At 56.8% G+C, this 18,312-nt stretch overlaps 2 protein-coding genes across 2 annotated transcripts in view; one reads left to right on the forward strand and one right to left on the reverse strand.

Annotated features, from left to right (window-relative positions):
• Positions 1–10,428, forward strand: part of LOC143962449 (arf-GAP with coiled-coil, ANK repeat and PH domain-containing protein 1-like) — a gene marked incomplete at its 5' end in the record, with an annotated part of 56,023 nt that extends 45,595 nt beyond the window's left edge. Inside the window, 1 exon segment of the mRNA XM_077471721.1 lies at positions 9,731–10,428. Coding sequence (XP_077327847.1) covers positions 9,731–9,837 — 107 coding nt within the window.
• LOC143962448 (monocarboxylate transporter 13-like) lies at positions 9,894–18,310 on the reverse strand (the record flags this gene model as incomplete). The annotated part of the gene is given in 4 exon segments (XM_077471720.1): positions 9,894–10,325; positions 14,858–15,592; positions 15,834–15,977; positions 18,151–18,310. Coding segments are annotated over 4 exon segments (1,440 nt in total), but the record flags the coding sequence as incomplete, so codon positions are not given.
• Between the last annotated feature and the right edge of the window lie 2 nt (positions 18,311–18,312).

An 18,312-nucleotide genomic window follows, 5' to 3' on the forward strand; every position in this document is an offset into this window, starting at 1 on the left:
AGTCAAAGTCCAGACCTGAATCCAATCGAGAATCTGTGGAAAGAGCTGAAAACTGCTGTTCACAAACGCTCTCCATCCAACCTCACTGAGCTCCAGCTGTTTTGCAAGGAAGAATGGGCAAGAATTTCAGTCTCTCGATGTGCAAAACTGATAGAGACACCCCAAGAGACTTGCAGCTGTAATCGCAGCAAAAGGGGGCTCTACAAAGTATTAACGCAAGGGGGGCCGAATACTTTTGCACGCCCCACTTTTCATTTTTTTATTAGTTAAAAAAGTTTCAAATATCCAATAGATTTCGTTCCACTTCACAATTGTGTCCCACTTGTTGGTGATTCTTCACAAAAAATAAACATTTTATATCTTTATGTTTGAAGCCTGAAATGTGGCAAAAGGTTGAAAAGTTCAAGGGGGGTGAATACTTTCGCAAGGCACTGTATCCTCGTGCCTTTTTACATCCAGCTGATAAAACTTGGCGAATGTATGTACTGAAGGCCAAGTTGCGGCCATGGAGGCCTGGTGATGCACTGCCCAAGAAGCACTAACCGATCTGGTAAAGTGCGCCTTGACTTGAATGCCTTGACCTGGAAGCCAGAATATCTACGTCCGGATTCCCCCATCTTTGGCAAATAGCCAGGAAAGTGTCGGGGGGGGGGGGGGGGGTAAAGGGACCATTACCCCGGGAACAACTGCTGGTGACTCAAGTAGTCCGCCTACCAATTCTCTACTCCCGGAATAAAAACTGCAGATAGGCACAGAACGTTACTTTCTGCCCAAGATAGAATATGGTTCACTTCCCTCTGTGCTGTGAGACTCTTGGTGCCCCCTTGGTGATAGAATATGGTTCACCTCCCTCTGTGAGACTCTTGGTGCCCCCTTGGTGATAGAATATGGTTCACCTCCCTCTGTGAGACTCTTGGTGCCCCCTTGGTGATAGAATATGGTTCACCTCCCTCTGTGAGACTCTTGGTGCCCCCTTGGTGATAGAATATGGTTCACCTCCCTCTGTGAGACTCTTGGTGCCCCCTTGGTGATAGAATATGGTTCACCTCCCTCTGTGAGACTCTTGGTGCCCCCTTGGTGATAGAATATGGTTCGCCTCCCTCTGTGAGACTGTTGGTGCCCCCTTGGTGATAGAATATGGTTCACCTCCCTCTGTGAGACTCTTGGTGCCCCCTTGGTGATAGAATATGGTTCACCTCCCTCTGTGAGACTCTTGGTGCCCCCTTGGTGATAGAATATGGTTCACCTCCCTCTGTGAGACTCTTGGTGCCCCCTTGGTGATAGAATATGGTTCACCTCCCTCTGTGAGACTCTTGGTGCCCCCTTGGTGATAGAATATGGTTCACCTCCCTCTGTGCTGTGAGACTCTTGGTGCCCCCTTGGTGATAGAATATGGTTCACCTCCCTCTGTGAGACTCTTGGTGCCCCCTTGGTGATAGAATATGGTTCACCTCCCTCTGTGAGACTCTTGGTGCCCCCTTGGTGATAGAATATGGTTCACCTCCCTCTGTGAGACTCTTGGTGCCCCCTTGGTGATAGAATATGGTTCACCTCCCTCTGTGCTGTGAGACTCTTGGTGCCCCCTTGGTGATAGAATATGGTTCACCTCCCTCTGTGCTGTGAGACTCTTGGTGCCCCCTTGGTGATAGAATATGGTTCACCTCCCTCTGTGAGACTCTTGGTGCCCCCTTGGTGATAGAATATGGTTCACCTCCCTCTGTGAGACTCTTGGTGCCCCCTTGGTGATAGAATATGGTTCACCTCCCTCTGTGAGACTCTTGGTGCCCCCTTGGTGATAGAATATGGTTCACCTCCCTCTGTGAGACTCTTGGTGCCCCCTTGGTGATAGAATATGGTTCACCTCCCTCTGTGAGACTCTTGGTGCCCCCTTGGTGATAGAATATGGTTCGCCTCCCTCTGTGAGACTGTTGGTGCCCCCTTGGTGATAGAATATGGTTCACCTCCCTCTGTGAGACTCTTGGTGCCCCCTTGGTGATAGAATATGGTTCACCTCCCTCTGTGAGACTCTTGGTGCCCCCTTGGTGATAGAATATGGTTCACCTCCCTCTGTGAGACTCTTGGTGCCCCCTTGGTGATAGAATATGGTTCACCTCCCTCTGTGAGACTCTTGGTGCCCCCTTGGTGATAGAATATGGTTCACCTCCCTCTGTGCTGTGAGACTCTTGGTGCCCCCTTGGTGATAGAATATGGTTCACCTCCCTCTGTGAGACTCTTGGTGCCCCCTTGGTGATAGAATATGGTTCACCTCCCTCTGTGAGACTCTTGGTGCCCCCTTGGTGATAGAATATGGTTCACCTCCCTCTGTGAGACTCTTGGTGCCCCCTTGGTGATAGAATATGGTTCACCTCCCTCTGTGCTGTGAGACTCTTGGTGCCCCCTTGGTGATAGAATATGGTTCACCTCCCTCTGTGCTGTGAGACTCTTGGTGCCCCCTTGGTGATAGAATATGGTTCACCTCCCTCTGTGAGACTCTTGGTGCCCCCTTGGTGATAGAATATGGTTCACCTCCCTCTGTGAGACTCTTGGTGCCCCCTTAGTGATAGAATATGGTTCACCTCCCTCTGTGAGACTCTTGGTGCCCCCTTGGTGATAGAATATGGTTCACCTCCCTCTGTGAGACTCTTGGTGCCCCCTTGGTGATAGAATATGGTTCACCTCCCTCTGTGAGACTCTTGGTGCCCCCTTGGTGATAGAATATGGTTCGCCTCCCTCTGTGAGACTGTTGGTGCCCCCTTGGTGATAGAATATGGTTCACCTCCCTCTGTGAGACTCTTGGTGCCCCCTTGGTGATAGAATATGGTTCACCTCCCTCTGTGAGACTCTTGGTGCCCCCTTGGTGATAGAATATGGTTCACCTCCCTCTGTGAGACTCTTGGTGCCCCCTTGGTGATAGAATATGGTTCACCTCCCTCTGTGAGACTCTTGGTGCCCCCTTGGTGATAGAATATGGTTCACCTCCCTCTGTGAGACTCTTGGTGCCCCCTTGGTGATAGAATATGGTTCACCTCCCTCTGTGCTGTGAGACTCTTGGTGCCCCCTTGGTGATAGAATATGGTTCACCTCCCTCTGTGAGACTCTTGGTGCCCCCTTGGTGATAGAATATGGTTCACCTCCCTCTGTGAGACTCTTGGTGCCCCCTTGGTGATAGAATATGGTTCACCTCCCTCTGTGCTGTGAGACTCTTGGTGCCCCCTTGGTGATAGAATATGGTTCACCTCCCTCTGTGCTGTGAGACTCTTGGTGCCCCCTTGGTGATAGAATATGGTTCACCTCCCTCTGTGAGACTCTTGGTGCCCCCTTGGTGATAGAATATGGTTCGCCTCCCTCTGTGAGACTCTTGGTGCCCCCTTGGTGATAGAATATGGTTCACCTCCCTCTGTGCTGTGAGACTCTTGGTGCCCCCTTGGTGATAGAATATGGTTCACCTCCCTCTGTGAGACTCTTGGTGCCCCCTTGGTGATAGAATATGGTTCGCCTCCCTCTGTGAGACTCTTGGTGCCCCCTTGGTGATAGAATATGGTTCACCTCCCTCTGTGAGACTGTTGGTGCCCCCTTGGTGATAGAATATGGTTCACCTCCCTCTGTGAGACTCTTGGTGCCCCCTTGGTGATAGAATATGGTTCACCTCCCTCTGTGCTGTGAGACTCTTGGTGCCCCCTTGGTGATAGAATATGGTTCACCTCCCTCTGTGAGACTCTTGGTGCCCCCTTGGTGATAGAATATGGTTCACCTCCCTCTGTGAGACTCTTGGTGCCCCCTTGGTGATAGAATATGGTTCACCTCCCTCTGTGAGACTCTTGGTACCCCCTTGGTGATAGAATATGGTTCACCTCCCTCTGTGAGACTCTTGGTGCCCCCTTGGTGATAGAATATGGTTCACCTCCCTTTGTGAGACTCTTGGTGCCCCCTTGGTGATAGAATATGGTTCACCTCCCTCTGTGAGACTCTTGGTACCCCCTTGGTGATAGAATATGGTTCACCTCCCTCTGTGCTGTGAGACTGTTGGTGCCCCCTTGGTGATAGAATATGGTTCACCTCCCTCTGTGAGACTCTTGGTGCCCCCTTGGTGATAGAATATGGTTCACCTCCCTCTGTGAGACTCTTGGTGCCCCCTTGGTGATAGAATATGGTTCGCCTCCCTCTGTGAGACTCTTGGTGCCCCCTTGGTGATAGAATATGGTTCACCTCCCTCTGTGAGACTGTTGGTGCCCCCTTGGTGATAGAATATGGTTCACCTCCCTCTGTGAGACTCTTGGTGCCCCCTTGGTGATAGAATATGGTTCACCTCCCTCTGTGCTGTGAGACTGTTGGTGCCCCCTTGGTGATAGAATATGGTTCACCTCCCTCTGTGAGACTGTTGGTGCCCCCTTGGTGATAGAATATGGTTCACCTCCCTCTGTGAGACTCTTGGTGCCCCCTTGGTGATAGAATATGGTTCACCTCCCTCTGTGAGACTCTTGGTGCCCCCTTGGTGATAGAATATGGTTCGCCTCCCTCTGTGAGACTCTTGGTGCCCCCTTGGTGATAGAATATGGTTCGCCTCCCTCTGTGAGACTCTTGGTGCCCCCTTGGTGATAGAATATGGTTCACCTCCCTCTGTGAGACTGTTGGTGCCCCCTTGGTGATAGAATATGGTTCACCTCCCTCTGTGAGACTCTTGGTGCCCCCTTGGTGATAGAATATGGTTCACCTCCCTCTGTGCTGTGAGACTCTTGGTGCCCCCTTGGTGATAGAATATGGTTCACCTCCCTCTGTGAGACTCTTGGTGCCCCCTTGGTGATAGAATATGGTTCACCTCCCTCTGTGAGACTCTTGGTGCCCCCTTGGTGATAGAATATGGTTCACCTCCCTCTGTGAGACTCTTGGTGCCCCCTTGGTGATAGAATATGGTTCACCTCCCTCTGTGAGACTCTTGGTGCCCCCTTGGTGATAGAATATGGTTCACCTCCCTCTGTGAGACTCTTGGTGCCCCCTTGGTGATAGAATATGGTTCACCTCCCTCTGTGCTGTGAGACTCTTGGTGCCCCCTTGGTGATAGAATATGGTTCGCCTCCCTCTGTGAGACTCTTGGTGCCCCCTTGGTGATAGAATATGGTTCACCTCCCTCTGTGAGACTGTTGGTGCCCCCTTGGTGATAGAATATGGTTCACCTCCCTCTGTGAGACTCTTGGTGCCCCCTTGGTGATAGAATATGGTTCACCTCCCTCTGTGCTGCGGGACTCTTGGTGCCCCCTTGGTGATAGAAGCCACAGCTGTGGCATTGTCGGATTGGATCCTGACAGGACAACCCCATAACCTGAATGTCCAGGCCTTCAGAGCCAGACCTGCTGCCCGGATCTCGATGGATATTGATGGGCAAAGTTCTTTTTCGGTTCTTGACCACAGTCCCTGGACAGTTGTCTTCTCTAGTATTGCTCCCCAACCTGAAGGGCTGGCACCTGTCATTACCACCTTCCAGATAACTGGTCTGAAGGATTTTCCATTCAGCAGATTCTGGGTTGGCAACCACCAACTGAGGCTCTGGGACACTCTCAGGGACAGCCGCATTGGCAAATCTAGAGCTTGAACCGTTTTGTTCCAAGCAGAGAGGCTGTTGTTTTGCAACAGCCTCGAATGGAACTGGGCATAGGGAACCGCTTCAAATGAAGCCACCATCTTTCTTAACAGTCTCATGCAAAGGTGAATGGAGGGATCGCTTATCAACCTGACCAATTTGCACCAGTTCTCCTATGGCATTGATCTTTACCTGAGGCAAGAACACCTTTTTCTGGGCTGTGTCTATGATCGGGACCGAAGTACTGCAGCCTTTTTAGTGGTTTTAAGGAAGACTTCTCTAGGTTGAGAACCCGACCTAGATATTCCAGGTATTTGGTTGTAATGCGCACGCTTTGCTCCAAACGGGCCACCGACTGGTCTATTAGCAATAGATCGTCCAGGTATGCCAGGATTGTTATGCCCTGCGCCCTTAGCCTGGCTAGAGGTGGAGCCAGAACCTTTGTAAATACCCCGGGGGGTGCTGTAGACAGCCCGAAGGGCAAGGCTACAAACTGAAGATGATGCTGTTCTACCGCGAACCGCAGAAACCTTTGGTGAGCGGGAAATATAGGACCATTCAGATATGCATCCCTGATGTCGATTGACACCAGAAGTTCTCCTCCTTGTAGGATAGAATCCCACCGACTCCATGCGAAAAGAGCGGACCTTCAGGAATTGATTTAGATCTAGAATGGGTCTGACATCTCCATTCGGTTTTGGTACCGTGAAGAGGTTTGAAAAAGAACCCCAAACCTATCTCTTCTGTGGGGATTTGTATGATCGCTCCCTGAGCCAGTAATCGGTCTAATGCCTGAAACCGAGATCGCCTTTTCCCTGGATCTTTGGGGAAAGTTTGACCTCAGAAAACGAGGCGGTGGAAACTCGTTTTTACCCTAGAGCTATCATAGAGATGACCCATCTGTCCTGAATTTCCTCCTGCCAGACTTCTGAGAACTGCAGAAGTCTCCCCCCCCACCCTGGCGAGCGGGTGCGCCCCTTCATAATGAGGCTTTAGAATTCTTTTTTTCAGGTTTCCACCCCCAGGCCTTCTTCTTGGCCTGGGCCTGACTGTGAGGCTTTTCTCTAGACTCTGACGGCAGAGGCCATCGCTTAAACGAAGGGCGCTTATTCCTTCTATTGACTAGCAAAAAAGTACTCGTCCCACTTTAAATCTTTTGGATGTATTTGTCCAAATCCTCCCCAAATAGCCAATCCCCATGAAAAGGAAAACCAGTTAGGAGCCTTTTGCATGTTGCTTCAGCTGACCAATTTTTCAACCGCAGGATCCTACGCACGTGCACTAGCACAAGCGCAAGGCAAGGCAGGTTTCTACTCCTAGGTCTTCTTCTTGGCCTGGGCCTGACCGTGAGGCTTTCCTCTAGACTCTGACGGCAGAGGCCATCGTGACTGCCTAGAGGCAAATATCCCTGGCGCTGGAGAAGGAGCCCGCTTAAATGAAGGGCGTTTATTCCTTCTTTTGACTAGCAAAAAAAGTACTCTTCCCACTTTAAATCTTTTGGATATATTTGTCCAAATCCTCCCCAAATAGCCAATCCCCATGAAAAGGAAAACCAGTGAGGAGCCTTTTGCATGGTGCTTCAGCTGACCAATTTTTCAACCACAGGATCCTACGCATGTGCGCAAGCGCAAGGCGAGGTGCCTGGTGAATAGAATCTTTAATGGCGTCAATAGCAAAACATAACGTTCTCTTGGCAGCTCGACCAAGTCCCGGGCCTGTTGTACAGGAACCTCCTTAAAGGTCTGTCTAAACTGGTCCTTCAGGGATTGACCAATGCCTATTGCAGCGACTGCAGGCACTGCAGGAGTAACTGCACCTGCCAAAGAAATAGAGTATTTAATCAGGAATTCCAATCTTTTATCCGTTTGATCCTTAAGCATTTGAGCATTGTCTACCGGACAAGTTCGACTTTTATTCCCACTGGAAATCGCAGCATCAACTGCTGGTGCATTCCATCTTTTGGTGAATTTCTCCTCCATGGGATAAAGTACTGAAAACCCTTTTTGGAGGGAGAAAATGCTGATCCGGGTGATCCCATTCAGCATAAATAAGCTGTTCCAGTAATGCATGGACGGGAAACGCATGCAAAGTCTGTGGAAGTTTTAAGGAACCCAAAGAAGAAACTGAACTTTCGGCTGACTCAATTAGGGGCAGCTTGAAAGCAGAACGAACCATTTCTGTAAGCCCCCGTACACACGTTCGGAAAATTCCGACCACAAAATCCGTTGGAATTTTTTCAGACGGATTTTGTCCGAAACTGGTGTTGCGCATGCACACGGTCGGACAAAGTTGTCGGAAAATCCGATCGTTCGGAACGTGATGACGTTCACTCGTTACGACTGGACTACGTTCAGGCTAGTAGCCAATAGCTTTGGTCTCGTAATTTGATCTGAGCATGCGTGGTACTTTGTCCGATCGGAATTCTCTACAAACGATCGGACTTGATCATGTTGTGGGAAAATTTTATATCCGGCTCTCAAACTTTGTTGGTCGTACATTCCGACGGAAAAAGTCAGATGGAACCCCACACACGGTCGGATTATCTGACAACACGGTCCGATTGGACATTTTTCCGTCAGAATTTCCGACCGTGTGTACAAGGGGCTTAGAGATTCACCGTTGATTCCTTAGAAGAGGAGTCATTGGATTGCCTTTCCTCCTGATCCCCCGATCAGAATAGCTCAACCTCCACTCACTGTTCCCCTGATAAAGGGTCTGAGGTGGATCTACCACGCTTCCTATACCTTGGGATGGAAGATGCGACTAAAGCCCCCAGTCTCTCTTCTAGCCCCAGAAGGGCGGAGAAAAAGGCATCTTCAGTCACGTATACAGGGGCTGAAATGTTAGAAGCAGCTGCAACACCCACTGGTTCCAATTGCTCACCCTGGCTAGCCAATGCTGGTATTTCAGGAGAAGATGATGATGTGGAGGCATGACTAGAGTCCCCAGCGCCTGGAGGTGATGCTTTAGGTACCTTTTTTGAGGTGTCTGCACTGGCCTTTTTGGGAGGCATAGTCCTACAAAAGCAGAGGCACTAGGTAAATGCACTACTTGCTGAACAATAGTCCAGCAATACAATGCTGCTAATAAAGTTCAGCCTGGTGCTGAGTAAAATGCATTTCTTCTCTTTGGGAATGCCTGTATACAGCGCCTTACGTGCCCCCACCGCTCCTGTGTGATCAGCAGCTGTACTCTCTTTTTACAGTTCCTAGGCTCCTTCCCTTACCTTATCCTTGCCACAAGATTCTGCTGATAACAGACCGATCCAACCTTCCCCCATCACGGCAGGCTGCGTTAAGAAAACCTTCAAGGACCGGGTTCCTTTTTTATTGTGGGTTCCACTCCCTTGGACCTGTATTGCGCCCCGCCAGCAAAACTTTATGGTAATGTGAGCAATGATCAAAGCACTGTGTCCCGGGGGGCCAGCCCAGGACCCAGTCCAAGGAGAGGCTGTTACAGGCAAAGCCTCGCTCTTCTTATACGAGGCCCGGGTACCATCCACTTTGGCCTCAGTGGCACTTTGGATGGATCCGGTCTGTAGAAACTGGTTTCAGTCCAATGAAGGGTCCTTCCAGCAGAGCTCCTCAGAGTATATCTTCAATCGTGACCAACACCTTAGACACTGACGAAAAAACTGAGGTACTCCCAGTAGTGGGACGAGTTATATAGGGAGTGAACGTCCTGTCTTGGGTGTGCCAGTGTCCATCACCCGAAGGTGCTTATATACCGATATAGTTAATATTATGGATCTGTGTCCCGTGATGTACGACAAAGAAAGTCGAGGGCTGCCCCGCCCCTCCCAGTTTTCCTACTGAAGACCCCGGGAATTGGGCTCTTGGTGCGCTGAAGATGGTATGTGTGAAAGCCTGGGGGGACCCGGTGCTAGGATAGAGTGGGCGAAAGGGTCAGGTGTAGAGATGTTGGGGTGAGGGAGTCAGGTGCATACAGTTGTTGGTGGGGGTGTTAGGTGTATACAAGGGAGGGTACGGGTGTTGGGCGTATACACAAGTGGGTGGGGTCTATACAACAGTAGGTAGGGTATACACAGGACTGGGTGGATATATATATATGGTGGGGGGAAACACAATGGGGCGGAGCCCCCACCTTCCCAGTAACCTTGTACCAGTATGTAATTGGTCCTCCTCTCACACACAGGAGACGAGACCTACATGGACATATTCCGGGATTTCTCGCTGATGGCGTCGGATTCCCCGGAGAAGTTGTCCCGGAGAGCCTGCGATCTGCGCCTCAGCACTTTGTGAGCTCCCTGCCCCCTCGCCCCCCCCCCCCCACTCCGGATCAATGACTCGGACGCTGCTTTCTAATAAATAGCCTTTTTATTGATGACGTCATAGCACAGAGTTCATATTGTGTGATGATGTCACAGCGCAGGTGGAGGAGCTGTTATTTTCTAGGCGTGGTCCAGTAGTCGGTTCCGCCATGTTGGCTGTATTAAGGCACAGATGGTGTACAGATGAAGATGTTACATGTGGCGGGAGATCGGCGCCGCCCTTATTCTCCACTGGCTCCGCCCTCTGATCTGATCGACTCGTACCATTGGTCACCACCAGACTCTCTTTGGCTGCTGGAATGTGATTCTGATGGCTTTGGTTTCTGGTCTGCGATTGGTCGGGCATTGGCCTGCAGAGAACTCCGGGAAGGGCGAGGATGATGATGGCTCCAAGAAAGAGGAAGAGGCCACAGATGATGAAGGAGAGCGAGAAATCCCCCGACCAATCCCGGAGCCAGCCTATGGGAGAGAGGTGGAGAATTACCGTGACATCATAGCTATGTAGTGATGTCACCTCGGCATGAAATGTTTTATGCTGCAATAAATGCCTCATGACAAACAACTGCGTGTCGATCCTTTCCTGAAAATGGCGCTATGGTCCTCTCCCAGTCTCCGCCCCATCTCTGCTCCTCTCTACCGGTCTCCTCCCCATCTCTCCTCCTCTCTACCGGTCTCCGCCCCATCTCTCCTCCTCTCTACCAGTATCCGCCCCATCTCCCCTCCTCTCTACCGGTCTCCTCCCCATCTCTCCTCCTCTCTACCGGTCTCCACCCATCTCTACTCCACTCTACCAGTCTCCGCCCCATCTCCCCTCCTCTCTACCGGTCTCCACCCCATCTCTGCTCCTCTCTACCGGTCTCCGCCCCATCTCTTCTCCTCTCTACCGGACTCTGCCCCATCTCTCCTCCTCTCTACCAGTCTTCGCCCCATCTCTCCTCCTCTCTACCCGTCTCCGCCCCATCTCTCCTCCTCTCTACCCGTCTCCTCCCCATCTCCCCTCCTCTCTACCGGTCTCCTCCCCATCTCTCCTCCTCTCTACCAGTCTCCGCCCCTTTCTCCTCCTCTCAGTCTCCGCCCCTCTCTCCTCCTCTCAGTCTCCGCCCCATCTCTCCTCCTCTCAGTCTCCGCCCCTCTCTCCTCCTCTCAGTCTCCGCCCCATCTCTCCTCCTCTCAGTCTCCGCCCCATCTCTCCTCCTCTCAGTCTCCGCCCCATCTCTCCTCCTCTCTACCCGTCTCCTCCCCATCTCCCTCCTCTCTACCGGTCTCCTCCCCATCTCTCCTCCTCTCTACCAGTCTCCGCCCCTTTCTCCTCCTCTCAGTCTCCGCCCCATCTCTCCTCCTCTCAGTCTCCGCCCCATCTCTCCTCCTCTCTACCGGTCTCCGTCCCATCTCTCCTCCTCTCTACCCGTCTCCGCCCCATCTCTCCTCCTCTCTACCCGTCTCCGCCCCATCTCCCCTCCTCTCTACCGGTCTCCGCCCCATCTCTCCTCCTCTCTACCGGTCTCCGCCCCATCTCCCCTCCTCTCTACCGGTCTCCGCCCCATCTCTCCTCCTCTCTACCCGTCTCCGCCCCATCTCCCCTCCTCTCTACCCGTCTCCGCCCCATCTCTCCTCCTCTCTACCCGTCTCCGCCCCATCTCTCCTCCTCTCTACCCGTCCCGCCCCATCTCTGCTCCTCTCTACCGGTCTCCGCCCCATCTCTCCTCCTCTCTACCGGTCTCCGCCCCATCTCTCCTCCTCTCTACACGTCACCGCCCCATCTCTCCTCCTCTCTACCGGTCTCCGCCCCATCTCTCCTCCTCTCTACCGGTCTCCGCCCCATCTCTCCTCCTCTCTACCGGTCTCCTCCCCATCTCCCCTCCTCTCTACCGGTCTCCTCCCCATCTCTCCTCCTCTCTACCGGTCTCCTCCCCAACTCTCCTCCTCTCTACCGGTCTCCTCCCCATCTCCCCTCCTCTCTACCGGTCTCCTCCCCATCTCCCCTCCTCTCTACCGGTCTCCTCCCCATCTCCCCTCCTCTCTACCGGTCTCCTCCCCATCTCCCCTCCTCTCTACCGGTCTCCGCCCCATCTCTCCTCCTCTCTACCGGTCTCCTCCCCATCTCTCCTCCTCTCTACCGGTCTCCGCCCCAACTCTCCTCCTCTCTACCGGTCTCCGCCCCATCTCCCCTCCTCTCTACCGGTCTCCGCCCCATCTCCCCTCCTCTCTACCGGTCTCCGCCCCATCTCTCCTCCTCTCTACCGGTCTCCGCCCCATCTCTCCTCCTCTCTACCCGTCTCCGCCCCATCTCTCCTCCTCTCTACCCGTCACCGCCCCATCTCTCCTCCTCTCTACCCGTCTCCGCCCCATCTCTCCTCCTCTCTACCGGTCTCCGCCCCATCTCTCCTCCTCTCTACCCGTCTCCGCCCCATCTCTCCTCCTCTCTACCGGTCTCCGCCCCATCTCTCCTCCTCTCTACCGGTCTCCCTCCCCATCTCCCCTCCTCTCTACCGGTCTCCGCCCCATCTCTCCTCCTCTCTACCCGTCTCCGCCCCATCTCTCCTCCTCTCTACCGGGCTCCGCCCCATCTCTCCTCCTCTCTACCCGTCTCCGCCCCATCTCTCCTCCTCTCTACCCGTCCCCGCCCCATCTCTGCTCCTCTCTACCGGTCTCCGCCCCATCTCTCCTCCTCTCTACCGGTCTCCGCCCCATCTCTCCTCCTCTCTACACGTCCCCGCCCCATCTCTGCTCCTCTCTACCGGTCTCCGCCCCATCTCTCCTCCTCTCTACCGGTCTCCGCCCCATCTCTCCTCCTCTCTACCGGTCTCCTCCCCATCTCCCCTCCTCTCTACCGGTCTCCGCCCCATCTCTCCTCCTCTCTACCGGTCTCCTCCCCATCTCCCCTCTACCGGTCTCCTCCCCATCTCCCCTCCTCTCTACCGGTCTCCTCCCCATCTCCCCTCCTCTCTACCGGTCTCCTCCCCAACTCTCCTCCTCTCTACCGGTCTCCTCCCCATCTCCCCTCCTCTCTACCGGTCTCCTCCCCATCTCTCCTCCTCTCTACCGGTCTCCTCCCCATCTCCCCTCCTCTCTACCGGTCTCCGCCCCATCTCTCCTCCTCTCTACCGGTCTCCTCCCCATCTCTCCTCCTCTCTACCGGTCTCCTCCCCAACTCTCCTCCTCTCTACCGGTCTCCGCCCCATCTCTCCTCCTCTCTACCGGTCTCCGCCCCATCTCTCCTCCTCTCTACCGGTCTCCTCCCCAACTCTCCTCCTCTCTACCGGTCTCCTCCCCATCTCTCCTCCTCTCTACCGGTCCTCCGCCCCATCTCTCCTCCTCTCTACCGGTCTCCGCCCCATCTCTCCTCCTCTCTACCGGTCTCCGCCCCATCTCTCCTCCTCTCTACCGGTCTCCTCCCCAACTCTCCTCCTCTCTACCGGTCTCCTCCCCATCTCTCCTCCTCTCTACCGGTCTCCGCCCCATCTCTCCTCCTCTCTACCGGTCTCCTCCCCATCTCTCCTCCTCTCTACCGGTCTCCGCCCCATCTCTCCTCCTCTCTACCCGTCACGGCCCCATCTCTCCTCCTCTCTACCCGTCTCCGCCCCATCTCTCCTCCTCTCTACCCGTCTCCGCCCCATCTCTCCTCCTCTCTACCGGTCCCCGCCCCATCTCTCCTCCTCTCTACCGGTCTCCGCCCCATCTCTCCTCCTCTCTACCGGTCTCCGCCCCATCTCTCCTCCTCTCTACCCGTCTCCGCCCCATCTCTCCTCCTCTCTACCGGTCTCCTCCCCATCTCTCCTCCTCTCAGTCTCCGCCCCATCTCTCCTCCTCTCAGTCTCCGCCCCATTTCTCCTCCTCTCTACCGGTCTCCGCCCCATCTCTCCTCCTCTCTACCCGTCTCCGCCCCATCTCTCTTCCTCTCTACCGGTCTCCGCCCCATCTCTCCTCCTCTCTACCGGTCTCCTCCCCATCTCCCCTCCTCTCTACCGGTCTCCGCCCCATCTCTCCTCCTCTCTACCCGTCTCCGCCCCATCTCCCCTCCTCCCTACCCGTCTCCGCCCCATCTCCCCTCCTCTCTACCGGTCTCCGCCCCATCTCTCCTCCTCTCTACCCGTCTCCGCCCCATCTCTCCTCCTCTCTACCCGTCCCCGCCCCATCTCTGCTCCTCTCTACCGGTCTCCGCCCCATCTCTCCTCCTCTCTACCGGTCTCCACCCCATCTCTCCTCCTCTCTACCCGTCTCCGCCCCATCTCTCCTCCTCTCTACCGGTCTCCTCCCCATCTCTCCTCCTCTCTACCGGTCTCCGCCCCTCTCTCCTCCTCTCAGTCTCCGCCCCATCTCTCCTCCTCTCAGTCTCCGCCCCATTTCTCCTCCTCTCTATCAGTCTCCGCCCCATTTCTCCTCCTCTCTACCAGTCTCCGCCCCATCTCTCCTCCTCAGTCTATGCCCCATCTCTCCTCCTCTCTACCAGTCTCCGCCCCATCTCTCCTCCTCTCAGTCTCTGCCCCTATCTCTGTTCCTCTCTACCAGTCTCCGCCCCATCTCTCCTCCTCTCTACCAGTCTCCGCCCCCTCTCTCCTCCTCTCAGTCTCTGCCCCCTCTCTCCTCCTCAGTCCCCGCCCCCTCTCTCCTCCTCTCAGTCACCGCCCCCTCTCTCCTCCTCTCAGTCACCGCCCCCTCTCTCCTCCTCTCAGTCTCCGCCCCCTCTCTCCTCCTCTCAGTCTCCGCCCCTCTCTCCTCTCAGTCTCCGCCCCTCTCTCCTCCTCTCAGTCTCCGCCCCCTCTCTCCTCCTCTCAGTCTCCGCCCTCTCTCTCCTTCTCTCAGTCTCCGCCCCCTCTCTGGTCTCTTTAGCAGTCTCTGTTCTGCCCTTCGGGTTATTATCTGGGTTGCAGTAATCCTATCCTATGGAGAGGGGATGGTTCAGGTAATCTGGTAATCCTGCACTGTGTAAATCAGAGCTGGTAATGGTGTTTGCAGCACTGCCACAAAGCAGTGTACAGAGGTGGTCTCACCTGAGATGGGCGGTCCCAGCAGTCCCCCAACACTCTCCACCATCTGCAGCAGTCCGATTGCAGGCAGAACCTTCTCCGTTCCCACCACCCACGTCAGGCAGGAGAAGACGCCGGGGGTCAGGGCTCCGGCACAAAATCCAAACACCACACAGGCCATCCCCATCCCCACCTCGTTCCACGCCAGTGGGAGGAGCCCCAAAACCAGCGCGGTCAATCCAGTCCAGAAACTGAGGTGGAGCAGGATACGTTTGGGGGTGAGATCCGCCAGCCAGCCGGCAATCAAACGTCCGCAAACATCTGCAATGCCCACCAGGGACATTAATATGGCCGCCTGGCTTTCTCCGACTCCCCTCACCCGCATGTGGGCGACCAGGTGAATGTACGGCACAAAGTATGCAGCATTGATCAGTGTGATGGCCAGACAGTACTGCAGAAAGGGCCAATCACGGAGAAGTTCCCACCCCCATAAAAAAGAGCGCTGGTGGTGTGGAGGATCCGCCCCTACCGGAGGCAGGAGGGCCCCACAAGGCACTGAATTTAGGGTGATCCCCGACAGGAGGAGCATGGCACCCCGCCAGGAGTACCTCTCCACCAGATACTGCAGAAGGGGCGTCAGGGCGAAGGAGAACACCCCGCAACCCGTCAGCACAAACCCTGTGGCCAGAGTACGCCGGCGGGAAAAACACGAGGACACGGCCGCCATCGAGGGGGAGAAGATCAATGCCCATCCGAGCCCTGCGGAGAAGAAGAGACAAAGAGTTACCCCCAAAAAATTCATACTCACAATTTACAGCCCCCCCCCACCGCTGGGTGACCAAGAAAGGAGCTACGAGTCTGCCCCCCCCCCTAGAGTGCGACCCAGAAAGGAGCTATGAGTCTACCCCTCCCCCTGCTGGGTGACATGGAGTTCACAATCTGGGAAATGATGGAGATGTAAGGAAGCCCCGCCCCCTAAGCCTCATCTGGGATGACTTACCTGTCACGACTCCAATACTGAGGTAGAGCTGGTAGAGGTGAGTGCAGAAAGAGGCCAAAAACATCCCCAGAGAAGAGAGAACTCCGCCCACAGCGACCACCCGCCGATATCCAAACCGGAGGGCGAGGGCACAGCCCAGCGGGCCTGGGGAATAAAAAAAAAAGAGATGAGGGGCCGTACGTGATGCATGAGGGGGAAGAGGGGCCGCGGCGTGATGCGAGAGGTTGGGCAAGGGACCGCGGCGTGATGCGGGAGGGGGGGCGAGGGACCGCGGCGTGATGCGGGAGGGGGGGCGAGGGACCGCGGCGTGATGCGGGAGGGGGGGCGAGGGACCGCGGCGTGATGCGGGAGGGGGGGCGAGGGACCGCGGCGTGATCAGAGAGGGGGGCGAGGGGCCGCAGCATGATGTGGGAGGGCAACGAGGAGTCGCGGCGTGATCAGAGAGGGGGGCGAGGGGCAGCGGCGTGATGGGAGAGGGGGACGAGGGGACGCGGCGTGATGCGAGAGGGGGACGAGGGATTGCGGCGTGATCAGAGAGGGGGGCGAGGGGCCGCGGCGTAATGCGAGAGGGGGGCGAGGGGCCGCGGCGTGATGGGAGAGGTGGGACGAGAGGTCGCGGCGTGATCAGAGAGGGGGACAAGGGGCCGCGGCGTGATGCGGGAGGGGGACAGGGGGCGAGGGGCCGATGCGGGAGGGGGACAGGGGGCGAGGGGCCGTGGCGTGATGCGGGAAGGGGACGAGGGGCCACGGCGTGATGCGGGAAGGGGACGAGGGGCCACGGCGTGATGCGGGAGGGGAGTGAGGGGCCGCGGCGTGATGCGGGAGGGGGGCGAGGGGGCCACAGCGTGATGCGGGAGGGGGGCAAGGGGTTACGGCGTGATGCGAGAGGGGAGTGAGGGGCCGCGGCGTGATGCGGGAGGGGGGCGAGGGGGCCACAGCGTGATGCGGGAGGGGGGCAAGGGGTTGCGGCGTGATGCGGGAGAGAGGTGAGGGGCCGCAGCGTGATGCGGGAGGGGGGCGAGGGGTCGCGGCGTGATCAGAGAGGGGGCCGCAGCGTGATGCAGGAGGGGCACAGGGGGCGAGGGGCCGCGGCGTGATGCAGGAAGGGGAGTGAGGGGTTGCGGCGTGATGCGAGAGGTGGGACGAGAAGTCGCGGCGTGATCAGAGAGGGGGACAAGGGGCCGTGGCGTGATGCGGGAGGGGGACAAGGGGCGAGGGGTCGCGGCGTGATCAGAGAGCGGGACGAGGGGCCGCGGTGTGATGCGAGGCGCCGTGGCGTGATCAGAGAGGGGGCCACAGCGTGATGCGGGAGGGGGGCGAGGGGCAGCGGCGTGATGGGAGTAAGGGGCCGCGGCGTAATGCGGGAGGGGAGTGAGGGGCCGCAGCGTGATGCGGGAGGGGGACGAGGGGCCGCGGCGTGATGCGGGAGGGGGACGAGGGGCCGCGGCGTGATGCGGGAGGGGGACGAGGGGCCGCGGCGTGATGCGGGAGGGGGACGAGGGGCCGCGGCGTGATGCGGGAGGGGGACGGGGGGCCGCGGCGTGATGCGAGAGGGGGGCGAGGGGCCGCGGCGTGATGCGGGAGGGGGGCGAGGGGCCGCGGCGTGATGCGGGAGGGGGGCGAGGGGTCGCGGCGTGATCAGAGAGGGGGCCGCAGCGTGATGCGGGAGGGGCACAGGGGGCGAGGGGCCACGGCGTGATGCAGGAAGGGGAGTGAGGGGTTGCGGCGTGATGCGAGAGGTGGGACGAGAAGTCGCGGCGTGATCAGAGAGGGAGACAAGGGGCCGCGGCGTGATGCGGGAGGGGGACAGGGGGCGAGGGGTCGCGGCGTGATCAGAGAGGGGGGCGAGGGGTCGCGGCGTGATCAGAGAGGGGGGCGAGGGGCCGTGGCGTGATCAGAGAGGGGGCCACAGCGTGATGCGGGAGGGGGCGAGGGGCCGCGGCGTGATGGGAGTGAGGGGCCGCGGCGTGATGCGGGAGGAGGACGAGGGGCCGTGGCGTGATGCGGGAGGGGGACAAGGGGCCGCGGTGTGATGCGGGAGGGGGAGTGAGGGGCCGCGACATAATGCGGGAGGGGGACGAGGGGCCGCGGCGTGATGCGGGAGGGGGAGTGAGGGGCCGCGACATAATGCGGGAGGGGGACGAGGGGCCGCGACATAATGCGGGAGGGGGACGAGGGGCCGTGGCGTGATGCGGGAGGGGGACAAGGGGCCGCGGCGTGATGCGGGAAGGGGACGGGGGGCCGCGACATAATGCGGGAGGGGGACGAGGGGCCGCGGCGTGATGCGGGGGCAGATCAGGCACTCTATAGTACTTACTCATTAGTTGCTGCACGGCGACTGCGCATGATGTCACCCAGGAAACACTGCTGGAGGTCGACTCAAAATACTCCACAAATTCCGGGAAGAAAATCCCAAATGATCGCAGCGTTCCGAATACAAGTCCAGCCTGGAGGAAGCAGGAGAGGAGCAACACCACAC

This window comes from Lithobates pipiens, unplaced genomic scaffold, assembly GCF_037356315.1.
Source record: "Lithobates pipiens isolate NorthernLeopardFrog02 unplaced genomic scaffold, aLitPip1_a1.2 Scaffold_8, whole genome shotgun sequence".
In the NCBI taxonomy this organism is placed as follows: domain Eukaryota; kingdom Metazoa; phylum Chordata; class Amphibia; order Anura; family Ranidae; genus Lithobates; species Lithobates pipiens.